The sequence below is a fragment of the Eptatretus burgeri genome, chromosome 10, assembly GCF_056783735.1.
Source record: "Eptatretus burgeri isolate ZD-2024b chromosome 10, Ebu_testis_v1, whole genome shotgun sequence".
NCBI classification, from domain to species: Eukaryota; Metazoa; Chordata; class Myxini; order Myxiniformes; family Myxinidae; genus Eptatretus; species Eptatretus burgeri.
In genome coordinates, this window is record NC_140970.1 from 16,788,137 (window position 1) to 16,813,799 (window position 25,663).

The following is a 25,663-nucleotide window of genomic DNA, read 5'->3' on the forward strand; positions in this document are numbered from 1 at the left end:
CGTGAGCATCAACTACAGCTGTTTTTACTATTATCATAATAATCAAAAAGTATATTTGATGTCCTTCCACATGTATTCCAAAATCGTTGCACATATACTCCCAAAACATACACAGACAAATCATTGCACATGCACTCCAAAAACGTTGCAAATGCATTCCCCAAACATGCACTCCCAAAGCATGCATTCACCAAACATGCACTCCCAAAACATGCACTCCTAAATCGTTGCAAATGCACTCCTGAAACATGCACTCCTGAAACATGCACTCCCAAAACATGCATTCACCAAACATGCACTCCTAAATCGTTGCAAATGCACTCCTGAAACATGCACTCCCAAAACATGCACTCCCAAAACATGTACTCCGAAATCGTTGCAAATGCACTCCTGAAACATGCACTACCAAAACATGCACTCCCAAATCATTGCACATGCACTCTAAAATTGTTGCAAATGCATTCCCCAAACATGCACTCCTAAATCATTTCAAATGCACTCCTGAAACATGCATTCACCAAACATTCACTCCCAAAACATGCACTCCTAAATCGTTGCAAATGCACTCCTGAAACATGCACTCCCAAAACATGCATTCACCAAACATGCACTCCCAAAACATGCACTCCAAAATCGTTGCAAATGCACTCCTGAAATATGCACTCCCCAAACATGCACTCCCAAAACATGCACTCCCCAAACATGCACTCCCAAATCATTGCACATGCACTCCAAAATCGTTGCAAATGCATTCCCCAAACATGCACTCCCAAAACATGCATTCACCAAACATGCACTCCCAAAACATGCACTCCTAAATCGTTGCAAATGCACTCGTGAAACATGCACTCCTTAAACATGCACTCCCAAAACATGCACTCCTAAATCATTGCAAATGCACTCCTGAAACATGCATTCACCAAACATGCACTCCCAAAACATGCACTCCTAAATCATTGCAAATGCACTCCTGAAACATGCACCCCTGAAACATGCATTCCCAAAACATGCATTCACCAAACATGCACTCCCAAAACATGCACTCCTAAATCGTTGCAAATGCACTCCTGAAACATGCACTCCCAAAACATGCACTCCCAAAACATGCACTCCGAAATATGCACTCCCCAAACATGCACTCCCCAAACATACACTCCCAAATCATTGCACATGCACTCCAAAATCGTTGCAAATGCATTCCCCAAACATGCACTCCCAAAACATGCATTCACCAAACATGCACTCCTAAATCGTTGCAAATGCACTCCTGAAACATGCACTCCTGAAACATGCACTCCTGAAACACGCACTCCCTAAACATGCATTCACCAAACATGCACTCCCAAAACATGCACTCCTAAATCGTTGCAAATGCACTCCTGAAACATGCACTCCCGAAACATGCACTCCTAAATCGTTGCAAATGCACTCCCAAAACATGCACTCCTAAATCGTTGCAAATGCACTCCCAAAACATGCACTCCTAAATCGTTGCAAATGCACTCCTGAAACATGCACTCCTGAAACATGCTCTCCCTAAACATGCATTCACCAAACATGCACTCCCAAAACATGCACTCCTAAATCGTTGCAAATGCACTCCCAAAACATGCACTCCTAAATCGTTGCAAATGCACTCCTGAAACATGCACTCCCAAAACATGCATTCACCAAACATGCACTCCCAAAACATGCACTCCGAAATCATTGCAAATGCACTCCCCAAACGTGCACTCCCCAAACGTGCACTCCCCAAACGTGCACTCCCCAAACGTGCACTCCCCAAACGTGCACTCCCCAAACGTGCACTCCCCAAACGTGCACTCCCCAAACGTGCACTCCCCAAACGTGCACTCCCCAAACGCGCACTCCCCAAACGCGCACTCCCAAAACGCGCACTCCCAAAACGCGCACTCCCCAAACGCGCACACCCCAAACGCGCACTCCCCAAACGCGCACTCCGAAATCGTTAAATGAACGAACATTTGACCGATGTGTTGGAATTATTTGATAAAATAAAGCACAAAACTCTGCGAACGGACAACATGAGATGAATCGAGTTAAGTTTCGCATTAACAGAGAGAAACGGGATATGGAGATGAAGCGATAAAAGCGAAATAGTTTTTTAACGTCAAAACCCCGATCGTGTGTGGGGGTTTTTTTGAAGCTGAAGAAGGGAGGGCTGTGAGTGTGAGGGGCGTGGAGGAAGGCGGGCAAGAGGGGCATCTCTGCTGCATCTCGTCGCACCTCCTCTCGCTCGTCTCTCGCCATGGCCCTCGTACAGACGCTGGCCGTGTCTCTGGTTGTCTGCGTCCTGAGAGGCAGCGATGCTTCTTCCCTTTCGACGCGCCGGAGCTACGGCCTGAGAAGATTCCACGATGTAAGCGACAAAGCGAAATGTCAGGCGATAACTAGACACGCTTCACGTGCCTCGGGAAGGTGATGTTAAATGGATTGTTCGTGTTATTGAAGGAAAATTAATTGGTTAAAACGATCGAAGGGGTGAGATGTGATGTTTGTTGTTATATTAATGCTCAAGGAGCGACGTGTCGTGACGGTGTCCATGGAGATGGCTCATATAGCCGTGATTGGTGTCATCGTGGTGCTCTCGTCTCGGTGCTGCGGCACGTCCGCCTCCCTCGACGGCGATACAACACGACGTGAGACGCGGGATGCGTGGTGTGCGACACGAGGGGGAGTTGTCTGTCATGAGGGGCGTGGGTGAGGTGAGGTGTGCGTAGCAAGGCGGGTTCGGTGTGCGACACGAGGGGGAGTCATATATGTGACAAGAGGGGAGTGGTTGAGGTGAGGTGTGCGTAGCAAGGCGGGTTCGGTGTGCGACACGAGGGGAGTTCTGTATGTCATGAGGGGCGTGGGTGAGGTGAGGTGTGCGTAGCAAGGCGGGTTCGGTGTGCGACACGAGGGGGGAGTTCTGTATGTCATGAGGGGCGTGGGTGAGGTGAGGTGTGCGTAGCAAGGCGGGTTCGGTGTGCGACACGAGGGGGAGTTCAGTATGTCACACGAGGCGAGTTGTTGAGGTGAAGTGTGTGTAACAAGGTGGGTTCAGTGTGTGACACAAGGGGAAGTTCAGTTTGTGACACAAGGGGAGTAGGTGAGTTGAGGTGTGTTAAGCGAGGCGGGTTCGGTGTGCGACACGAGGGGGAGTTCTGGGTTAAATACGAGAGTGTGGGTTTTGGGGTGTGCCAGAGGTGTGGGTTTGGGATGTGCTGTGAGGTGGGTTAAGGGTTAAATACGAGAGGTTGGGGTTTGGGGTGTGCCACGAGGTGGGTTAAGGGTTAAATACAAGAGGTGTGGGTTTGGGGTGTGCCACGAGGTGGGTTAAGGGTTAAATACGAGAGGTTGGGGTTTGGGGTGTGCACAAACATGATGTGCTTGTAACATGGTTGTCGCATTCTCGTGGATCCACCACGGATTCCCGCGGAGATTTATAAAAAGGGCGCAGTGGTTGTAAAAGCGAAACAGCACACACCACACCGCCTCGGCCGTTAAAAACTCACCAGCACACCCAAAGGGAAATTAACTTTATTAGTTTTTGATCTGAATTCTTATTTCCATCAGAATGTGACAATTTGTACATTGATAACACTGTCAGTGCTTTGCTTGTACACAATTGTATACACTGTGTAATCCCAGGATGATCATGGCAATTTACATCCATTTCCACGGTATTCCAGACATTTATCCGTGGGATTACACTCTTTGGGAGTTGGGACACAGTTTTGTCATGACGTCATCGTGTTTCCTCGATGGCCTCAAACGGGCCACTCCTCGTTTTATTTATTTATTTATTTATTTATTTGTTGGTTTGTTAATCCCCATGACAGTTCATGGCCCTCTGCGTCCTTTAATCGTTTAATTGCAATGCAGGGATTGTGCGGAGTGCTTGAGGTGCGTACAGTGCACACACACACACACACACTGCCATCGTCGTCGAAATAGCTTATTGTTAAAAGCCTTCACCTCGTTTCAATGGACTAAGCTTTATAAAATATTTATAGAGAAAATGCTTCTTGGGTTTTGTCTCGCTCTCTTATCTCCCTCTCCCCCTCCCCTGAGCAATTTGGCTTCATGCAGAGGACCCAGATTTAAATGCTATATCCTGAGTTAATCTACCCATGGGTGAATGCAACTGTTTTCTGTTGTATGTGAAAGTAAAAATATCTTCCTGATTACCCAGCTTAGGGTACATGTACAATCTCGATGAGCGGATTTGTACTCATCATCATCATCGACGTACCATACTCTTCACAGAGCGTCGGCGCTGCCAAAGCAGTCTCTTGGCAAGGGTTACTTACGTTGGGTGGCTTGCCGCTGTCTTCTCATCAGTGAGTTGGAGCAGGAATTTGTAATTTTTCAGCGTGCGAGAGATAGCTCGCCTTTTCTTTGTGAAAGACACCAAGAGATCTTTAACGTCCACCAATGACCGGTGCTGGCAGACAGGATCGGGTCCTCCAGCTTAACGACGTGCCAAGGGATGGATGGCACACACATCGACGCACCAGCCTGCATGCAAAACACCAAGGTGGCAGTTTATCGCTGTCTCGCAATTCGAACAGCATTGATGAAACCATGGACTGGATTGGAGATTCAAAATGGAGATTCATGCTCCTCGAAGCTATCCTGCCAGCCCAAGTACGACTGAGGAAGATTCTGCAAAATTTGATCAGTCAAAACAATTTGTATCACATTTCTTTTTGTTCATAGTGCAATTTGAATGCGTTTCATGTCATCTCAAATTTGCATTGTTCGAACGTGTAAATCTTGCAGGAATGGCGAGATTTTGAGGCACAATTTTCTCTTCCCAATTATTCACAAATTAACACGAACTCCTCAATCGTTGAGGGGTACACTTGTGCAACTTGCTTTGCTGGTATCCTCCGCACAAGTCCAAAAAAGCTTTCGCTGCAATGTTTGGGGGGGCATCAGTGCAATCGCTTTCCAATTTCAATTAACAGCTGCTGTTTTCGATGAGAGGACGGATTACCCCTTATCAGCAGGAAAAAAAAAAACTTCATGATTTATCTTCCTTGATGTGAGGTTCATGGAGGACAGGATGGCTTAGAGATATTTACACTCGCATCAAACCTGTCTTGACAGTGTTTGAATCTCGCTCGGCCCTGCTGTTTCACAGGAAGGGTGATTCATCAATGTGTGTGGATATTAAACTTGGATGGACGTTAAATTGGAATACCATCTGCCGGTATTAGTTGGTGGACACGAGAGAGATCCTGCAATGTTCTTCACAAAAAGTAGACAAGCCATCATCAGCACCCTGAACGAATTCCAATTCCAAAATGATTGCCCTGACTGCTGCAGGTAGAGAGATGGCAAACTGCCCAGGTTGACCCTGCCGTTGAAACTGCTTTTGGCAGAATCAACGCTTTGTAACACGGAGGATGACGCATTGGATCGGATGAGCTTGGACATTGAGCACATGCAGCACAAAAGCATTAGAAAGATAACGGTTTGTACTCGTGATGTGAATTACAAGGACATGAGTCGACAATGGACAAACACATGAGGTGCTGTATATGGAATTTGAACTTCAGTTGCCTAACATCAGGATCCAGCAACAGGTCAATCCATTTCTCCTGTTGGTAAGTGTCTCCTCCTATAAGGAGGGGAGACATTATTTTTTGGTGTCTTTCTTTCTTTTCCATCAATTACAATCACACACCATTCCTTCATTTTTGAAACAATCCTCTTCAAATTTGCTAGAGAGGCACCTCGGTCCGATATACTCTGGTGACTTTTTTTTTCTTCAATTCAGACACCCCATTCTGATTTTAAAAGGCCAAAGGTGAAACACTAAAAAAATTAAAATCACACATTTTGCCTTGCTTTTCCGTTGTCTTTGAATCAGCTGAGACGAAATTTGGTACAAAGGTGATTTTAAACACCCCCTTTTGGGATCTGGAGAACCATTACTTATAGGACAATGGGTCACAGTTGAAGAGGAGAGTTTGGATGGTCAGAAGGCACTGGTCTTTCACTCAGAGTGGTGAATGCATGGAATGGTCTCCCTGCAAGAGTAGTGGCAGTAGTCAGTGCATTGTTTTAAAATTAAGTTTGTTAGATATCTGGATGTAGTGGGGATGGGGGAGTACTAATATGTCGGCATGATTGCTGTTTGGTATCTGAATGTAGTGGGGATGGGGGAGTACGAATATGTCGGCATGATTGCTGTTAGATATCTGAATGTAGTGAGGATGGGGGAGTACTAAGATGTCGACATGATTGCTGTTTGGTATCTGAATGTAGTGGGGATGGGGGAGTACTAAGATGTCGGCATGAATGCATAAGCTTGATGGGCCTAATAGGGTCATGGGTCAAAGTTGGTCACAAAATTATGACTTCCTCCTGCATTGAAGTTCCTTCCTTGTACTGGGCATTTCAAAAGTAACAGTGCACTGACCGAAATACTTATGCTTCATGTGTTTGTTGGTCTTGCAATTAAGTTTGCTGCAACTGTTCAATAATTTTCAAAATGAAATTTTCTGTTTCCTGTGATGTGTCTGTTGTAAAAGACAATAAATACTTTTCCCTGAAAGACTTGTATTTTTGCACAAGACGTGTTAAATTTCTACTGCACTGTTTGCTTTTAAACGCTCTGTATATATTACGGACTACATTAGTTTTTGACATTATACAGGGGTCAAAGATCAAAATTGGTCTCAAAATTAAGGACTTTTGGCTTGCTGTGCCTTTGTATTTCAACTGAGTCAGACAATAGTTGTCAAAATTATATCTTACCACGCCCTGCGGAGTAAATTTGGTAAACTGCGTCTGGTAGTTTCTTTTCCATTTTACAGGGATCAAAGGTCAAAACTGGTCGCAAAATTCAGGTTTCTGACATGCCAAGCCTTTTCTTTTTAAGTAATGTGAACAACACCTGGCACAATGATACCCTGCCACACACCCGACAGAAGAAACAGGCATATATTGTTGCAGTGTCTTCCTTTCAAACGCATAGGGGTCACGGGTCAAATTTGGTCAAAAAAATTATGGGTTTGGCCTGGTGAGATTTTATACTGAAGCAAATCCAGACAAGACTTAGCCAAAAGATACTTTTCTACAGCTCCTTTCAGAGAAAAACAGATAAACATTGCTCTGGTTTCTCACTTTCTGCCTTTTCATTTTACAGGGATCAAGGTGTTTGGGGAGGGGGAGAGAGACTTATTGCATTTGCTTGTGAAGGTGTGCGATTCCAGTTTGCCTTTAAATCTTCTCACTACCATGTTTCTCTCTCTCTATCTCTATCTCTATCTCTATCTCTATCTCTATCTCTATCTCTATCTCTATCTCTATCTCTATCTCTATCTCTATCTCTATCTCTATCTCTATCTCTATCTCTATCTCTATCTCTATCTCTATCTCTATCTCTATCTCTATCTCTATCTCTATCTCTATCTCTATCTCTATCTCTATCTCTATCTCTATCTCTATCTCTATCTCTGTATCTCTATCTCTATCTCTGTATCTCTATCTCTCTCTCTGTATCTCTATCTCTGTATCTCTCTCTCTGTATCTCTCTCTCTGTATCTCTCTCTCTGTATCTCTCTCTCTGTATCTCTCTCTCTGTATCTCTCTCTCTGTATCTCTCTCTCTGTATCTCTCTCTCTGTATCTCTCTCTCTCTGTATCTCTCTCTCTCTGTATCTCTCTCTCTGTATCTCTCTCTCTGTATATCTCTCTCTCTGTATATCTCTCTCTCTGTATATCTCTCTCTCTGTATATCTCTCTCTCTGTATATCTCTCTCTCTGTATCTCTCTCTCTCTGTATCTCTCTCTCTCTGTATCTCTCTCTGTATCTTTCTCTTTCTCTTTCTCTTTTTCTTTCTCTTTCTTCTTCTTTCCTCTTCTTTCCTCTTCTTTCCTCTTCTTTCCTCTTCTTTCCTCTTCTTTCCTCTTCTTTCCTCTTCTTTCCTCTTCTTTCCTCTTCTTTCCTCCCCTTCCCCCCCACCTGCCCCCACTCCTCCATCGCTCTCATATTGATGACTCCCAGGAGGCTGAGGTGGGTCAATGAGTTGTTCTTTGCTGTTTCATGTCACTAAGAGATGCATTGAGTAAAGCAGACATAGGGATGGAAGGGGTTTCAGTCAATGGGGCAGAGGGAATAAAAAAAGACATTTGATTAGTTAATGGATCTTAGGAGGAGGCCAGTATGGAGGAAAAAGTAAAATGAATTGTAAGACAAATGAGTTTCTGTGGAAACTTATCTCGATTTTAACATTACAAAAAGGTTCTTATAATATTTGCAATCATCATGCCTTGTACAAAGAGAAAGTTTGAAACATGACTGGTGAAGTTGGAGGGGGATCTTGTATGTACTGTTTGACTTGCTTGTTCGTCATCTTTTCAGCAAGATGATTCGTACAGAAACTGGGAAATGAAGGCATCAAATGGAGGTGGGTTTCAAAAAGACAGATTTCGTTTAAGAAGTTGTGGTTAAGTTTAGACAAGTCCAAGGTTCTAGTTCCGAGTCGTAATGTGAATGCGTAGGTCTAGTGTAGTTTTTATGTCGTACTGCGTACAGAAAGTTACGGAGATTCCACAATGCTATGAGTCCGATGACGTTCATGGTCACGATTGAAAAACAATTTTCCTACTTGATGGGAATACTGCTTCATCGAGTAAATTATATGAGAAATGTTAAGTGAGGCAAAATTAGTCAAAACACAATGTCCTTGTATGCATAACGATATGATTGGTGGTTAAACAAATTGAACCTGAATTAAAGATGGAAATATATTCAAAGAAAGAAGATTAAAATAATTTATGCACATGAAACATGGGACCATTGGCTCAAATGTCATTATCACCCTCGCCATAGGAGAGGGTCTTGCATTTGGACCTGTTTGGTTGTTTGTTTGTCAGCACAGACCATGAGTATGTGTATTAATTACAGTAGACACTTTAGAACCCTTAGACCCCGAAGACACTTTATACTTTTTACAACCCAAAGACCCATTAAGACCTGCTTAGGTATCTGAAAAATTTGATTGGTCTCCCCTAATTACCCCTAATATACTTTTTACCACTAATTACCCCAAAAACAATTACCCCTAATACCCTTCAGACCTCTAACACCCTTTTCAGAGCCCTAAGACCCTTTAAGAACCATAAGATGCTTTAGACCCCAAAGACTCTTCAGACCTCTAAGACCCTTTTTGACCCCTAAGACCCCATAGACCCTTTGGAGTCCTAAGACCCTTTAAAACCTTTAAGACTCCTTAGAGCCATAACACACTTAAGACACTGTGGACCCTATATACCTCCATTTAACCCTGAAGAACCCTAAGACGCTTTGGAACCCTAAGACCCTTTAGTATCCACAGACCCCTAAGACCATTGAGATTGACCTGTTAGAACCCCGAAGACCCTTAAAATTCTTTCTACCCTTTAGACCTTTAGACCTTCACACCTTTCAGACCTTTTAATACCCTGTAGACCCCTTTGACCTTCAGATATTTTAAGACCCTTCAGACCCCTTCAGACAATTCCGACCCTTTAGATCACCTAAAATGGCACCCTTTTGACCCCTTCGATGTTTTAAGACCCTTTGAACACTTCAAACCATTTCGACCCTTTACACCCATTTAGACCTTTTCAGACCATTGACATTTACAACTTTTCAGACATTAACCTTTATACATTTACAACTCGACCACTTAGACTTTTCATTTGCAATCAACGACCTTTAATTTAGTACATCCTTCCATTTATTTGCCACACAAAATACACCACACAAAACAAGTCCTGGCGAGGGTCTGCAATCTCTGATTGCTCTTTTTTGTTTTTCCTTGTCATGGCTAGAAGTCGTTTCGCATCCATTTTCAATCTTTAGAACAGAGGTTTGTGACCTCTGCTACAAAAGAACAGAGGCTTGTCAATGTTTATATTGATTCCCAATGAATGCACATTACCCCCCTAAGACCCCAAGAATGCACATTACCCATTACCCCTAAGAATGTACATTTTCTCATTATCTTTGTCTTGGACTCACCGATGAGCTTGTACTATAATATGCAAAACAAGGACATTAGCAGACATCTGTGATTTTGTGACTTGAACTTTGGGATTTTGTACAGACATTAGTTGGCAATGTATAAATCAACACAGTATTTTGGGATTTTTTTGTAGGTTATCACAGCATCATGAACGATGTGCTCAGTGCTCAAATTGGAGCACAAAACAAACCAAGGCATTCAGCAGCTCCATTCAAAGCTTTCCAGTTCACTGTGGTGCATTGCTAATTCGTAATTTGGAAATAGTTTCTCACCAAATGTTTATGACTGCATGGGTTTGTCCTAAATTCAGTATCGAAGAGCCTATTGTCACTAGGCTGAACACCGACTGTATAAAAACGTGTTTGATCAACAAAGGCACTCTTTTTTAGAGAGAATTGCCAACTGTCCATCTGAGTATTTTTCTTACACTTGTGCATTTTTGTCATACGTGTTTAGCCCCACTGCTGAGATATCAAAATTGAGCTCGTAGACCTTGGAAATCACCAAACTGCTTGTCGATCTGTGGTACTTCTTAATACCACTTGTTTCATGGATTCAATTTGCAAGCATAATGTCTCCTTTCAGATTTGCATCACCGTGTCATTGAGCAGAGACAGTCATTTTGCAAATGGAACACTTAGGTATATTCACGTGATGAAAGAAAATGGAGATTGAAATACATTATCTGATATATAACGTAGTTGCATTTAATGGAAATGTTATAAATCCTTTGAATACCTTGCATTTTAGAAATAATTTTTTTGACAGCAACTGTAAAACTAATTTGTTTACAAAGTTCGGTTTAACACATCAACAAGAAATCAGATATCTGTGATCACAAAGCGATCGCTAATGGGAACCCTCCCCAATGATGCCCATGTTATTTTTGGAGCACCATATGGCCTTGACCTTCAACATTTAGAGATAGAATGTAAAAAATTTTTTTAAAGTGTCCCCATCAACAAGCTCTCCATAAAACTCAACATCATGAAAATTGGAGGAAAATAATTCAAGTTATGATCAAAAATGTGTTTTTTGTTAATGAGGTCACAATCCAAAAAAGTAGGTCAAGGGCAAGAAACAAATATCAAGTGCACAACTTCAGTGCAGTTACACTATTATGATGCAAGAACGTCTTGGAATGCCAAGTGGTCTTTAAGGTTCTGCAATGACAAAATTGAGCGATGACAAAAAATGCATTTTTTTTTTTCAACCACCATTTGACCTTGACCTTGACATTTAACCCAGAGGGGTATTATGTAAATTAAGAGTAAATGTGCCTTGCTCTGAGGCCTCGGTGATCTAGAAAGGGCGCTTTCGTTCTGATCTGACAAACCTTCGTTGAGTTATGGTTCCCATTGTGTGCAGCCTGTTTGGCTGCTGGTTGCATCATTAGTTAGGGGTGCAGCTATGCCGCTGATGCAGTGCTCCTATTACCAGTATACTGGAACTCATTTCACCAACCTCAGAAGGATGACAGGCTGAGTCAACCCCCTGGTGTTAAATCCGTAGCCAACAGGGCTCGAACTCAGGATCCTAGGATCCCAAGCCACTGCCCTAACTGCGAAGCCAACACTTCCGGTTCCGGTTTTGGAGCAGCGAGAGGTCTCCTTCGGGGCTCCCTGCTGACGTTCTCAAAGCTAAGTTTCCGGTTGTTATTTGTCCCGTTTTAACTGTTTAATTTTCTCACCTACATGTTACTGTGTGTTGCTAGTTCGGTTTTGTTTCAAAAATCGTGCTATTTTGTGAGTATTTTTGTCGACGTTCTTACCTGGTGCTTGAGGCCTAGGCCTAGGCTTTAGGCCTACCGGTTCCACTCGGTGTTCGATCGTTTTTTTTTTTTGTTTCTTTGTTTTTTCTCCCCATTACCTTCAATTTCTATCCTCCCCATTACCTTCAATTTTGATCCTCCCCACTTTCCAAACATCCCCCATTCTCCCAACTATTCTCTTTCTTATCTCAAAAAAAATAAAATAAAATACCCTACAACAACACGCTCACCTTCTCCCGATTCTGCTTCTTCTTCTTCCTCTTAACTTCCTCCTCGTCTTCTTCCTCGACTTTTTTTTTTTTTTTTTTTTTTTTTTTTTTTTTACACTTCCATGACCTAATCTGTTGAACTCTCTCATACATTAATATTAACAACAACAACAAATATATATATATATATATATATATATATATATATATATATATATATATATATATATATATATATATATATATATATATATATATACCCAACAACAACAACAACACGCTCACCTTCTCCCGATTCTGCTTCTTCTTCTTCCTCTTAACTTCCTCCTCGTCTTCTTCCTCGATTTTTTTTCTACACTTCCATGACCTAATCTGTTGAACTCTCTCATACATTATTTTTAACAACAAAAACGATCTTATAATGCTTCATCTTCCTCTCTCACACATGTGGTACTCTTTACTGTTTCACAATGCACTACTCTTCTGCTATTTTAACAGACTGCTCTCATTTTGACCTCTCCTTCATTCCTTGCCTAAAAAATCCAACTATTACAGTGCTTCTTCTCTCCATTCTCTGAATTCGCCTTCATTGCATCCATCAAGAATTGTGTTAAATCGCATCTCTGACCTAAAACTTTTAAAAACCACAGTTTGCCATGGATGCTCGCTTTCCATCAACCATTCTTTTTTTCCAACTTCAGTGCCAACTCACCCCCCTCACCCCTCACTCTCACTCTCAAAGCAACCATCCCACTTTTCTCCCTCCAAGCTTCCCTCTCACCTCTCTCAAAAATTCCCCCCTCACCTTTCTCCCACCTTTCATCCCCCTCACTCTTCCTTCTCAAAGTTGCCCCCCTCTCATCCACCAACCTGCCTCCCTCCACTGCCCTCTCACCTCCATCTCTTCACTCCACCTCCTCAAATCCTCAACTGCCTTCTTCCTTGTCTCTTGTCCCCCTCTCCCCCAGCACCACAGAGCCTTTTCTCCTCCTCATTCGGCCCCCTCCCCTCGCTATTCTGCAATACCCCACACTCCTTCAGCAACCCTCCTTACCTGCCCCCCTCATCCCTTGTCCTACCCTCCCCCTCCCCCTCCACCTCCTGCACCCAAAGCCTCCTCCCCTTCCTCTTCATTAAAAGTGTGGACCTCAAATATCCGGGCCTTCGCTCAAACCTTTCAGATCTTTCCATACAAGTTGCCACTGACAAACCAGACATTATCTGCCTAACAGAAACTTTCCTCTCCCAAGACGTGTCTGACTCCCAAGTATCTCTCCCTGGTTACTCCCTCTTACGGTATGACAGACCTGAGCCTCGTCCTGGTGGAGGTGTTGCTCTCTTCATCAAAGACTCTATTCCTCACTCTCCATGCACTGCTCTCACTCCCCCACATCCCCAGGAATACCTCTGGCTTCGGCTTCCCCTCCACTCCCACCTCATGTTTATATGTGTACTGTACCGTCCACCGAACAGTGATGACTCCATCTACACCTCACTCTCCGAAAACATGGACCATCTTCTCTCTTCTCATCCAAACTCTCTCTTCCTCTTATGTGGTGACTTCAATTGTCATCACGCCAGTTGTCTAGGTGTGGGTACCTCTCTCACCTGTCATGGCACCTCAGAAAAAGCTTTCTGCGACTCATTGGGACTGACTCAATCGGTCAACTTCCCGACCCAGATCTCAACCAATGGTACTCCATCTCTTCTGGATCTGATTTTGACAAATTTCCCTGACAATATTTGCTGCTCTTCCTTCGCTCCAATTGGTTCTTCTGACCACGTCCTTGTCAAAGTGGACATCTCTCTGGCTGTTATCAGAGAACCACCTCACCGCCGTCGAGTCTGGCCTTTCACTCAAGCCGACTGGCAGGGTCTCCGAGCAGCCATCAAACCTACAGACTGGTCTCCTATCACTACTTTCTCAAACATCAACTCATCCTGGGAATTCTTTCAAAGAAACTTGCTCTCCCTCATGCACAGATTTATCCCCTCTCGTGTTCAGTTGTTTTACCCTTCCTCCCGCCCTTGGTTTACTGAAGCATGTGGCGAGGCAGTTGTCCTGAAACAACTTGCCTTTGCCTCATGGAAAGCAAACCCAACTGAGGGCAAACTCAGTTCTTTCCACAAAGCTCGGAACAAGTGTGTATCTACCCTCAGGAGAGCCAGAAAACAACATCTTTCTCATCTCAAGTCTGAACTCTCAAACCTCTCTCCCTCCTCAAAATCCTGGTGGCGTTTAATCAAATCTGTTTCTGGTGTATGTTCCCCCTCCATCCCCTCCCTTACCTCAAATGGCCGCACTGCTGATTCCACACGTGATAAAGCTGAATGTCTAAACTCGGTGTTTGCAGCTAAATCTTGTGTCCTAAACCCATCACTATCTCTACCCACTTTACCCAGTCGCACCCAACTGTCCCTGGACTCTGTATCCTTTTCTCCTGACAAGGTGGGGAGCTTGCTTTCAAACCTCGAGTCAGATTCTGCAACCGGTCCAGACGGCATCAGCCCACGTGTCCTCAAAGCCTGCTCTTCTGCTCTTGCCCACCCTCTCTCTATTCTATTCACCCTCTCATTTGCCCAAGGTCATCTGCCATCTGCTTGGAAATCTGCTAACATCACTGCCCTGCATAAAAAAGGTGCAAAAACAGATCCCTGCAACTACAGACCAATCAGCCTTCTCCCAATCATCAGCAAGGTGATGGAATCCATCATCGCTTCAGACATGAAATCCTTCCTCTTCTCCAATGGCTTGATTTCCAATCATCAATTTGGTTTCAGACCAGGTCACTCTACCCTGGATATGCTGCTTCTGCTCTGCCATCAATGGATGGAGGTCCTCAATGCCAGACAGGAAATCCGAGCTGTATCCCTGGACATATCACGTGCTTTTGACACAGTCTGGCACCCTGCCCTACTCACCAAACTCTCTTCCCATGGTATTCAAGGCCATCTCCACTCATGGCTCGCAGACTTCCTCTCCTGTCGCAGTCAACGTGTGGCCCTAAATGGAGTTCTTTCATCCCCTCTTCCTGTGCAGGGTGGAGTTCCTCAAGGTAGCGTTCTGGGCCCTGTTCTTTTTCTGGTTTTCATCAATGATCTATCGGACTCTCTGGAAAATCCTGATGCCGGAAAAAATGCCGACGACTCCACCCTCTGCCGTACCATCTGTCATCCCTCAGACCGGCAAGCAGCAGCTTCTTCGCTCACTGCAGATCTGGATAAAATCACAAACTGGTCCAACACGTGGAACATGTCTTTCAATCCAGACAAATCTCACACTCTCACTATGTCTCTTCGAAAGGACCGTTTACAAAACCCCCCCATCCACTTTCTCAACAATCCTCTGGAAGAAGTCTTTTCTTTCAAGCTTCTAGGTCTCACTATCTGCCATGACCTTTCCTGGGAAAGTCACATTTCCAACCTCGCTTCAAAAGCCAGTCGCCGACTGGGAATCCTCCGTCGTGCTAAGTCCTTCCTCGGCCCTCTTGAGCTCCTGACCACTTACAAAGCTTTTGTCTGTAGCCTGATGGAGTACTGCTCTCCCCTCTGGGCTGGTGCTCCTGCCTCCCACCTTTCTCGGCTTCACGCTGTCGAAACTAGGGCATTTAAGATCATCGGCATCTCCCGCAATGAAGCTGAGTCTTTGTGCCTCTCACTCAATTACCGCAGGTTGGTCGGTGGTCTTTCTGTCTTCTACCGAGTCCTCTCCAGCCTTGCCCCCCCTGCTCTCTCTGCGATTTGTCCCCACCACATTTCCACAGGGCGCTCAAGGTCCGCCAACAACCCCCTTCTGGTAAAACTACCAAAATCACGAATCACTGCTCATCTTCACTCTTTCATTCCTCTTTTTTCCCGCCTTTGGAATAAACTTCCTCACTCTATTCTTTCCCATTCTTCCCTCCAGGCTTTCAAAACAGCTGTTCACCACCACCTCTTATCTTCCCCCATCCAAATCCTCGATCATTTTCTACCCCCGATAATCCACCCAAGCCCACTTCCTTCATTTCTCCTGCTTTCCTTCCTGTCAGGTCAGGTCAGGTATGGGAGCATGTGCCAGAACAGCACGTCGCTGCGTCCACTTTCCGCCGGTACTCCAGGGGCCTCCGTCTGGCCATCCCCCAGGCAGATGCCAGGCCAATCCCCATCTCCTTGAGATGATGGTCAACCTGTTGCAACCATGAGGCACGTGGTAGACCCACTGGCCTCCTCCACTCATGAGACTCCCTCGCTGAGAGAATCTGGTGAGCAGGATCAGAGTCAGGAAAACGAGCCACATGTCCATACAGCCGCAACTGATGCTCACGGACTATGCAGGTAACAAATCTCATCCGAGTCTCTCTCAGCAACCGCTCGTTGGACACAAAATCCGACCAGCGATAGCCAAGGATTCTCCGAAGAGACCTGGTACCAAAGGAATTAAGTCTCCATCTCAGATCCTTGGTCAGAGTCCAAGTCTCGCACCCATAGAGCAAGACTGGAAGTACCAAGGACCTGAAGACTCGGACTTTCGTCCTCCCGCACAGGTACCGGCAGTGCCACACCCCATGATCCAGTGAATCCATGACTCCCCAGGCCCGACCCAGACGTCTATTGACCTCTGACTCGCAGCCAGCAGAGACATGAATATCACTGCCAAGGTAAGTGAATCTCTCCACGACCTCAACATCCTCACCACAAACAGACACAGACAGGACAGCAGCATCCAAGATGTCACCGAAAGCCTGGATCTTAGTTTTGACCCAAAAAACCCATAATCCCAACGGCTCCGACTCCTCATTCAGCACCTCGAGGGCCCCCAAGAGGATGTCTAAAGTCTCCGCAAAGATGACTGCATCATCTGCAAAGTCAAGGTCCGAGATCTTGACATTCCCAAATGACGCACTGCAACTTGATCTCTCCGACATCCTCCCTAAAATCCAGTCCATACAAGTGCTGAAAAGTGTGGGGGCAAGTACACATCCCTGACGAACTCCAGTAACAACTGGAAATAAGTCAGAGGTGGTACCACCACACTTCACAGCACTCTCAGTACCAGAGTAGAGTTCAGACATCAGATCGATCAGTTTTGGTGGCACCCCACGAAGACCAAGAATCCTCCAGAGGACATCCCGATTCACTGAATCGAACGCTTTACAGAGATCACCATAGGCAGCAAGCAGCCCCTGCCGAAACTCTCGACTGCGTTCGGTGAGGACACGAAGTGCAAGGATACGGTCAATCATTGACCTCTTTGGTGTAAAGCCTGACTGCTCTGGACGCTGGTGCTCAAGCAGATGGTGGCGAACCCTATCGAGAATTATCCGAGCAAAGACCTTGCCCGGCACTGAGAGCAGCGTCACCCCTCAGTAGTTGTTGCAGTCTTGGCGATCACCCTTCCCTTTCCAGAGAGGGACAACAAGGCCCCTCTTCCAGTCAGTTGGGATGATGCCTGTGTTCCAGGCAGAGCACAAAACTGCATGCAACGACACGAGTGCAGCATTTCCACCAGCCTTGAGAAGTTCGGCATGGATGCCACAGATCCCTGGAGCTTTGCCCCGTTTCAACTGGTTCACCGCAGCCCGTGTTTCCACAAGCGTAGGTGGACCACAGTTGATTCGAGGGTCAGCAACAGGGATTGTAACACCCTTGACGTCCAACTCGACAGTTGTGGGATCAGCCTGGTACAACCGCTCAAAGTAACCGGCCCAGCGGGCCTTCACTTCAGACTCCTCTGTCAAGAGCCTACCACTCTCTGCTCGAACTGTAGTGCTCCAAGGGATGGGCTTGGATGAACGTAATGCGCGAATTCCCCTGTAAGCGGGACGAGAATCACCTGTCCACAGGTGATGCTCTACCCCCTCACAGATTCCTCGCACATAGGCCTCCTTGTCCACCCTCAGTGCACGTACAGTTTTACGCCTCAGCTCCCTGAACAGCTCAGCTCTGCCATTCAGCCTGGCCCTGCGACTCTGGTCAATGGTATCCAGTGTCCCTTGAGAGACAAAATTCTTCTTTGCCCTGCGGTGAGCTCCAAGGCATCCACCGGCAACATCAAGGACGGTAGTCTTGAAGGCGCTCCACAACTCTTCAGGACCCCCCCAAAGTACCCAGACCCCCCAAGTGTCCACTTAGCCTGTTCGCAAACTCCTCAGCTACTCTCTCATCCCTGAGCTTGGCAACATCCAGCCTCGGCTGGGATGGTACCATTCTCCAGGATTTAAGGTGCAGCTTTAGAGTTGCTACAACAAGCCTGTGGTTAGTATTGAGGAACTGAGCACTCCGGTGGACCCTGCAGTTCTGGATCATCCTCCAACGACCGTCAATGAGGACATGGTCAATCTCCTTTGCCACACCACCAGCGTTGGAATACCAAGTCCAGCGATGAGCTTGTGGGCGCTGAAACCATGAACCAGCCACCCTAAGTCCATGACTTCTTGCAAAGTCAAGGAACTTAGTGCCATTCTGGTTCATAGTTCCTGACCCATGGGGACCAACACACACCTCATAACCGTCCCTATCAGTTCCAGTCGATGCATTGAAATCCCCCAAGACTAGAAGTGTATCTCGTCTGGGGCACTGATCAACCACAGACTCGAGTGTGGCGTAGAATGCATCCTTCACGGTGAGATCACTCGCCTCAGTCGGAGCATAAACAGAGACCAGGGAAATGACACCTAAGGAGTGACGAATCCTTAATCTCATAATACGCTCGTTGACCGGTGTTACCTCAATTATCATTGGGGTCAGCTTATTGGACACAGCTACAGCAACTCCTTGAGTATGGTAACCATCAGAGCGACCAGACCAATAGTAGGTGTAACCACCCACCATTATCTCGCCGCAATCCGGTCTCCGAACCTCAGAGAGAGCTGCAATCCCGATGTCCAAACGCTTGAGCTCAGATTATAACAGAGACAGGTGATCATCCTCTCTTAGGGATAGGACATTCCAGGCACCCACCCGAAGGGACCGCCTCAGGTTAACCCAAGGAGACCGCCGTCTGGTGGACGACACCTCAGCACCACTCCGACACACTCTCCCGCAATCTGACCCAGGGATGTTACCCTGTGGTTTCCCTCCTATCAAAGATTGGGGGTCCCGAAGGCTTTGCCCCAATCCCATCATCCGGTGAGCTGCCCTGCGAAGGGAAGCTGCACAGGAGGTACTCCCACGGAGTGGGTTTTCAGATTTTTTTGCGTTTTTGCGTTTTGCGGAATGAAGGGTTTTACGGTGGCCGGAGTGCAAATCCTGCCACCAACCTCCTAATAAGAAGTGACCCAACTGCAGGAGGACATCCACAGACACAGTTGGGCACTAGATATGGATGGCCGTTGGCTCACAAGGAGCTCCTCCGCCCTTTGACAGGTTTTGTTTTTAATCCTGCTGGGTGTCCATATCCAAACACCCTCCTCACCAGAAAACCTGGTGGGGGAGACGGTTTAGTCGCCGACAACCCGACCATGGAACAGGTTAGTACAGGTTTACATGGTACCTGTAGCAGGTCACAGATCGAACCTGACCTGACCTGCAGGTCCTTCCTGAAAGTCCCTGAAATGTCCATCTTCTCTTCGCCATGTTCCCCGTCCCATCCCCATCCCTCTCCCTTCCACAATTCACCTAATGTGTCTGTTCCCCACTGTTTTGTCCCTTCCACTCCCGCCCCTCTTGTCTCATGCCTCCTTGCTGTGAGTTGTGTGTTTGCTCTCATACGAGCCTCGACCAAGGTATACAAAAAAAAAAAAAACACCAGGCAGTTGAGTTATGGTGAAAATGTTAAAATATATAATTCGCTCATAACCTTAAAATAGGTCAAGGTCAAAACATTATGTCAATCCACAAACGTTTTGTGCCATTATTGGAACATTTCATTCCGAAAGTCCCAGCCGGATCTGAAATGCACATTAGAAATTGGCAGAAAAAAAAGGAAGGAAAAACAGAAAAACCAAAATGATGGTTTAGTTCTCCTCGAGGTTTAAGAAACTGAGATGCCATTAAAAATTGGGGGGCACTAATTGTAGAAACAAACCCTTCAATAGGTATAAGCCTTGCTTATCCTATAGGTGGAGGCTTCAATTATATTCATTGTTATTGACAAAGAATAATTAATTGGTGATATTGTTTCCTCATTATCGAGGGTTAAACCCAGGGTTTGATGAAGATGATGATGAGAGAACAAGATGGTATTTCCATGTTGGCTTTGCAGTGTACTGATATAAGATGGGTATTGAGTGGGATTGGGGCTGGCAGGATGGCTTAGAGGTATGCACACTCGCCTCTGAGCTGTCTAGCCTGGATTCAAATCTCGGTTTAGCTATAAACTGTCATCTTGGTGTTTCACAGACTGGGTGATTCATCAATGTGTGTGCCATCCCTCGGATGGATGATGTTAAACTGGGCGTCTCTTCTGCTAACATTAGTTGGTGGATGTTAAATATCCCATGGCATCCTTTGTGAATAGTAGGTGAGCTATTGTCAGCACCATTAACAAATTCCAAATTCCTGCCATAACTCCTGCTCGGAAGGCAATGGCAAGCCACACAGTATAACTCTTGCCAAGAAAGTCCTCCAGCAGCATTGATGCTCTATGGCAGAGATGGTACGTACATCAGAATCAGAATGGAGTGGGATGTGGGAGGTGGGGGAGACAAATACATTGCAATACCAGAGTAGTGATGTGAAAATGTTGTTGTTGTTAAAAAAGCAATCTCAGAACAACTTCATACCACTTAGGAGTGACTTACAATGAACACAATCAGTTTTGCCTCACTGCAAGGAGACTTCAAAGAATGCATGTGCTTTGTTTAATAGTGACAGTTAAAACACATTGTTCATTATGCCTCTGTTCTGCATTCATTTTGTTTAACAATAATTAAATGTGCGTGTGCAGTTTCTAATAATTGCACCACTTTTCTCACTGACTCCAGTATTGTTGCATGAAATAAAATTGATATCCCAGTGTAAACATATTGCAAACTTTATTTTGAAACAATATTCCGTGAAGTCGATGGGAATCTTCAATGCTTTCGTGATGTTGCTGTCACTATATTGACCAAACAATGGATTGAATCCCTCATCAGCAGAATGAAGCATCTAGTGGTATTCCCTCCCATCTTAAACAATTCCATAATAATGAATGTCAGTGTGTGTGTGTGTGTGTGTGTGTGTGTGTGTGTGTGTGTGTGTGTGTGTGTGTGTGTGTGTGTGTGTGTGTGTGTGTGTGTGTGTGTGTGTTTGCACGTGTGTCTCTTCCATAACTCCAATACCATGAAACCTAGTGGCTTGAAACTTTGCATGCATACTAAGATAACTCGAAGGGAATGCATTAGTCAAAATTGGGCATATGGATTAATTTAAACACCCTTTTTGAAGATAATTAACAACCTTATTTAATTATCCTTTATCAAGGCTTATTTTTGGTCAGTCTGCTCTCCCTCACTGGGGTCTTAAGCCACCATTTTTTTGGCCTGCTCAACAATGCCTTGATTTGGAACAAGCCACATTGGTTTCTTAATGATGAAGTTGTTTTTTTTTTTTTCACTTTCCTCACTGATATCATTGAATACCTCATCATCATACCTATGAATCGCTGGATACATTGCAATGCTTATAAATGCCTGGAGATGCCAGCATTAGTTTCTTTATTTCATTTGTGCACATGCCATAACCTCTAGTATCTCTGAAACAAAGCTGAATTACAATATTCAAGCTCCACAGTCAAACAGCAGCAGTTCCGACTGACAAAAAAAGTGTTCATTTGTCCAATTCGGACATAGTTTAACATGTTGGGCATCTCCTGGAGGTGATCGCTAATTGCTTGCCAAGCCTGCTGTTCCTTATCAACCATTTCATTGGAGTGCTTGCTTGAGTGCTTAAGCCATTTCGCTGCAATGCAAGCCACACTGTCCCTCTGCACTGCCCATCTGCATGATCACCTGCCTGTGTTGTGCCCCACAGTGTCGTTCCTTATTAATGGTTGGATGGAAGAAAGGAATGGAGGGAAGAAATGAATAGGATTGAGAGAAGGGATGGATATATGGAGGGAATGGATGGATGGAGGGAAACAATTTATGGAAAGCATAGGTGGAGGGAAAGGATGGATGAAGGGATCGATGAATGGATTTATGGATGGACCAAACCGATTCTCCCTCCCCCCTCCCCTTCATCACTCTCCCCCCCTTTTCCTCACTCTTCCCTTCTTCACCCCCCCCCTCTTTTCCTGACTCTTCCCTTCTTCACCCCCTCTTCTCTCCTTCCTCTCTCTCGCTCTCGCTCTCGCTCTCGCTCTCGCTCTCCTCTCCTCCCTCCTGTCTCCCTCCTCTCTCCCTCCCCTCCCTCCTCTCTCTCTCCCCTCCCTCCTCTCTCACCCTTCCCCTTTTGTGCTCTCCCCCTTTCTCACTCTCCCCCTTTCTAGCTCCCTCCTTTCTCCCTCTTCCCCCTTTCTCACTCTCCCACCCCTCCCTTTTTTCACTCCCCCACCCCCTTTCTCGCTCTCCCTCCTTTCTTGCTCCCCCACCCCTCTCCCTTTCTCACTTCCCCACCGCCCCTTTCTCGCTCTCCCCCATTTCTTGCTCTCCCCCCCCTTTCTCACTCCTCCCTCCTTCGCTCTCCTCTCTCCTCCCTCCCTCTGTACCCCTCCACCAATTCACTCTGCCCTCCCTCTGTTCTCTCCCCCCCCCCCCGGGCCTTCTCTTAATATTCCCGTCAGCAAAGGGACCGGTTTTATTTGCTAGTTGATAATATTACACCGAAGTGAGTTTTCGATTGACCACTGATGAGCCAAACAAATTGCATCATCAAGGATGGCTTTCCCTATATATAGCCACAATTGCGTCAAAGATATACAAGATTGTACAATACAAGAGAGTATAGTCACAAGAAGTGGACATTTACCCCATCATGTCTGTACCACATTCACACCCCAGTACTTCCACAAACTGGAGGTCCAGCAGTTGATCAGTACACAATTGTCTACTCTTCAAAAATACTGAGAGATAATTTTTGTTAAAAATCTGAATGCAGATGAGACAACCAGATTTGCATTCCCATTTGAAGGTGTGTTTCTGGATACCTCTCTCTGTCTCTTTCTCTCTCTCTCTATCTCTCTCTCTGTCTCTTTCTCTCTCTCTCTCTCTCTCTCTCTCTCTCTCTCTCTCTCTCTCTCTCTCTCTCTCACTCTCTCTCTCTCTCTCTCTCTCTCTCTCTCTCTCTCTCTCTCCCTCTCTCTCTCTCTCTCTCTCTCTCTCTCTCTCTCTCTCTCTCTCTCTCTCTCTCTCTCTTTCTCTCTGTCTCTCTCTCTCTCTCTCTCTCTCTCTCTCTCTCTCTCTCTCTCTCTCTCTCTCTCTCTCTGTCTCTGTCTCTGTCTCTCTCTCTGTCTCTGTCTCTGTCTCTGTCTCTGTCTCTGTCTCTGTCTCTGTCTCTCTGTGTCTTTCTCTGTCTCTCTGTGTCTTTCTCTCTCTGTCTCTCTCTCTCCTCTCTCCATACCGTGTGTGACCACATCAAGGATGGAACCCAGCCGAGATAGCTCATTGACAAGTTCATTACTAACTGGGCTATCCTGCCGCTCAGGCTTTTATCATCCAACCAGCATGCAAAACAAAGTAAAATCTTGTTATGGGTCTTAAATGTGAATATTTCATCTGCGTTGGTTCAACTCAAACCAAACTGCCCTCTCAATACCCCCACTCACACCAAAAATAATTTCAAAGATTATAGGATTAAAAACTTGTTCCCCTATACATTCTGAAGCGAGATGTCTTGTCTTCCCTTGCCTTCCATATTCAACTTCTCCATCACCTTCCTTCTACCTGTCTCTCTCAACTCCTATCCTTCCCGACACCACCACCAACACATGCCACACAGGTAATGGAGCATTGATGTAAGTATCAAGAGTACTGCATTGGGATTTAGCACAGGCGAGATGGGTTGAATGGCCTTTTGCTGTGCTTCATTGACTGTACAACTGTGTAAGAAGCTAAGTTGTGAACGATATAAAGCTTGTAAACAACAACTTCAGAGCAACACTAATGAAAAGTGAATTACTACTTTAAAAGAATATAAGGAAAAGTGTGATTGAATGGACATTGAGGAGGAGCCAATTGATCATGAAAGGAACTAAGTGGAAACCACACAGGAAATAGATGCACATTGAAATCATTGTGATCAATAGGTATATTGAGATGCTCCTTGTGTGATATGAATGTGTTTACTCACCAAATGCTTCAACACAACTGTTAGTGATATTGGATTTTTTTCAACACAAAGTTTATAAGACCAGGTTAATTGTCATGGGAAGTAAGGTGCGACTAACCGTACGGCCATTAGCCCCTCATGCCTCATTAGAGCAGCTTGATTGTAGTAGGTTGAAAATATAATGGAATATTAGTGTTTCATGAAGGCAACATTTGTGAAGGCACAACTCCCAAAACATCTTGACCCAGCTATAAATTGTATCCCGGTGTTTCACAGGCAGGGTGATTCATTAATGTGTGTGCCATCCCTCGGATGGCCGGATGGCCGTTAAGCAGGCATCCCATCTGCCGGCATTCGGGGGACTTTATAGATCCCACTGTGCCCTTCGCAAAGAGTTGTTGAGTTTTCGTCGGCACCATGGCCAAATTCTAAATCTCTGCCCTAACCAGCAGGGCACTGTATCAGCAGCACAGCCTTGCTCCCAGCAATGATACAAATCAGCAGCCACAGGCTGCACAGAAAATTAATGAATCAGCTTTTAGTTAATTAAATGCATTGTTTAATTTTCAAGCTGACACAGATTGACACTCACTTTCACGATGATGAGTACTCCATTGCATCTTGATAACATTGCTTGTCATTTTTTTTTGTTTTTTTTTCGTAAGATGTTTATATTATGAAAGATGTTTTTTTTCTTGACAGAAGTCGAGATTCAATTAAGAGTGCCATAACAACTGATGATAGTTCAACAGACTGACAGAGGGAACGAGGTTTTTTTTAATATGATCCAGATATCTACAATAGGTGAAGGGGAGTGGAAATCAAAAAGGAAAACAGATCAGCGATTGAAGAGAATGTTATGGATAGTTAATGAAGCCACCATCAAGTGGAAATGTACATTCGTCTTAAAATCTTCCCAAATTTTCGTTCAGTCATTTGGCAGTCTCTGGTATTTTTCTCCATTTCAGCACCACGGACAGTCACAAGCACAAAGGGCAAAAGCTTATCTGCATGATCGGCACGATGGCTCCACATGGGCCAACGAGCACTTTTCATTCAATTGCACTGCCCATCTCTTACAATTTTTCAATCCTCTCTCTCTCTCTCTCTCTCTCTCTCTCTCTCTCTCTTTCTCTCTCTTTCTCTCTCTTTCTCTCTCTCTCTCTCTCTCTCTCTCTCTCTCTCTCTCTCTCTCTCTCTCTCTCTCTCTCTCTCTCTCTCTCTCTCTCTCTCTCTCTCTCTCTCTCTCTCTCTCTCTCTCTCTCTCTCTCTCTCTCTCTCTCTCTCTCTCTCTCTCTCTCTCTCTCTCTCTCTCTCTCTCTCTCTCTCTCTCTCTCTCTCTCTCTCTCTCTCTCTCTCTCTCTCTCTCTCTCTCTCTCTCTCTCTCTCTCTGTCTCTCTCTCTGTCTCTGTCTCTGTCTCTCTCTCTGTCTCTGTCTATGTCTCTGTCTCTGTCTCTGTCTCTGTCTCTGTCTCTCTGTGT

The 25,663-nt window shown here is 45.2% G+C and overlaps 1 protein-coding gene across 4 annotated transcripts in view; it reads left to right on the plus strand.

The window, feature by feature from the left end:
- Positions 1-2,206: 2,206 nt before the first annotated feature.
- LOC147017998 (testican-2-like) overlaps positions 2,207-25,663 on the plus strand; it is a 61,552-nt gene continuing 38,095 nt past the window's right edge. The window contains exons 1-2 of one of the 4 annotated variants that reach the window (XM_085897155.1): positions 2,207-2,380; positions 8,383-8,428. In XM_085897155.1, coding sequence (XP_085753281.1) covers positions 2,270-2,380; positions 8,383-8,428 — 157 coding nt within the window. In that variant the 5' untranslated portion in view covers positions 2,207-2,269. Of the gene's footprint in view, positions 2,381-7,194; positions 7,219-8,011; positions 8,035-8,382; positions 8,429-25,663 lie in introns of those variants that run through there. The other 3 variants (XM_085897154.1, XM_085897156.1, XM_085897157.1) reach the window with 3 other exon arrangements.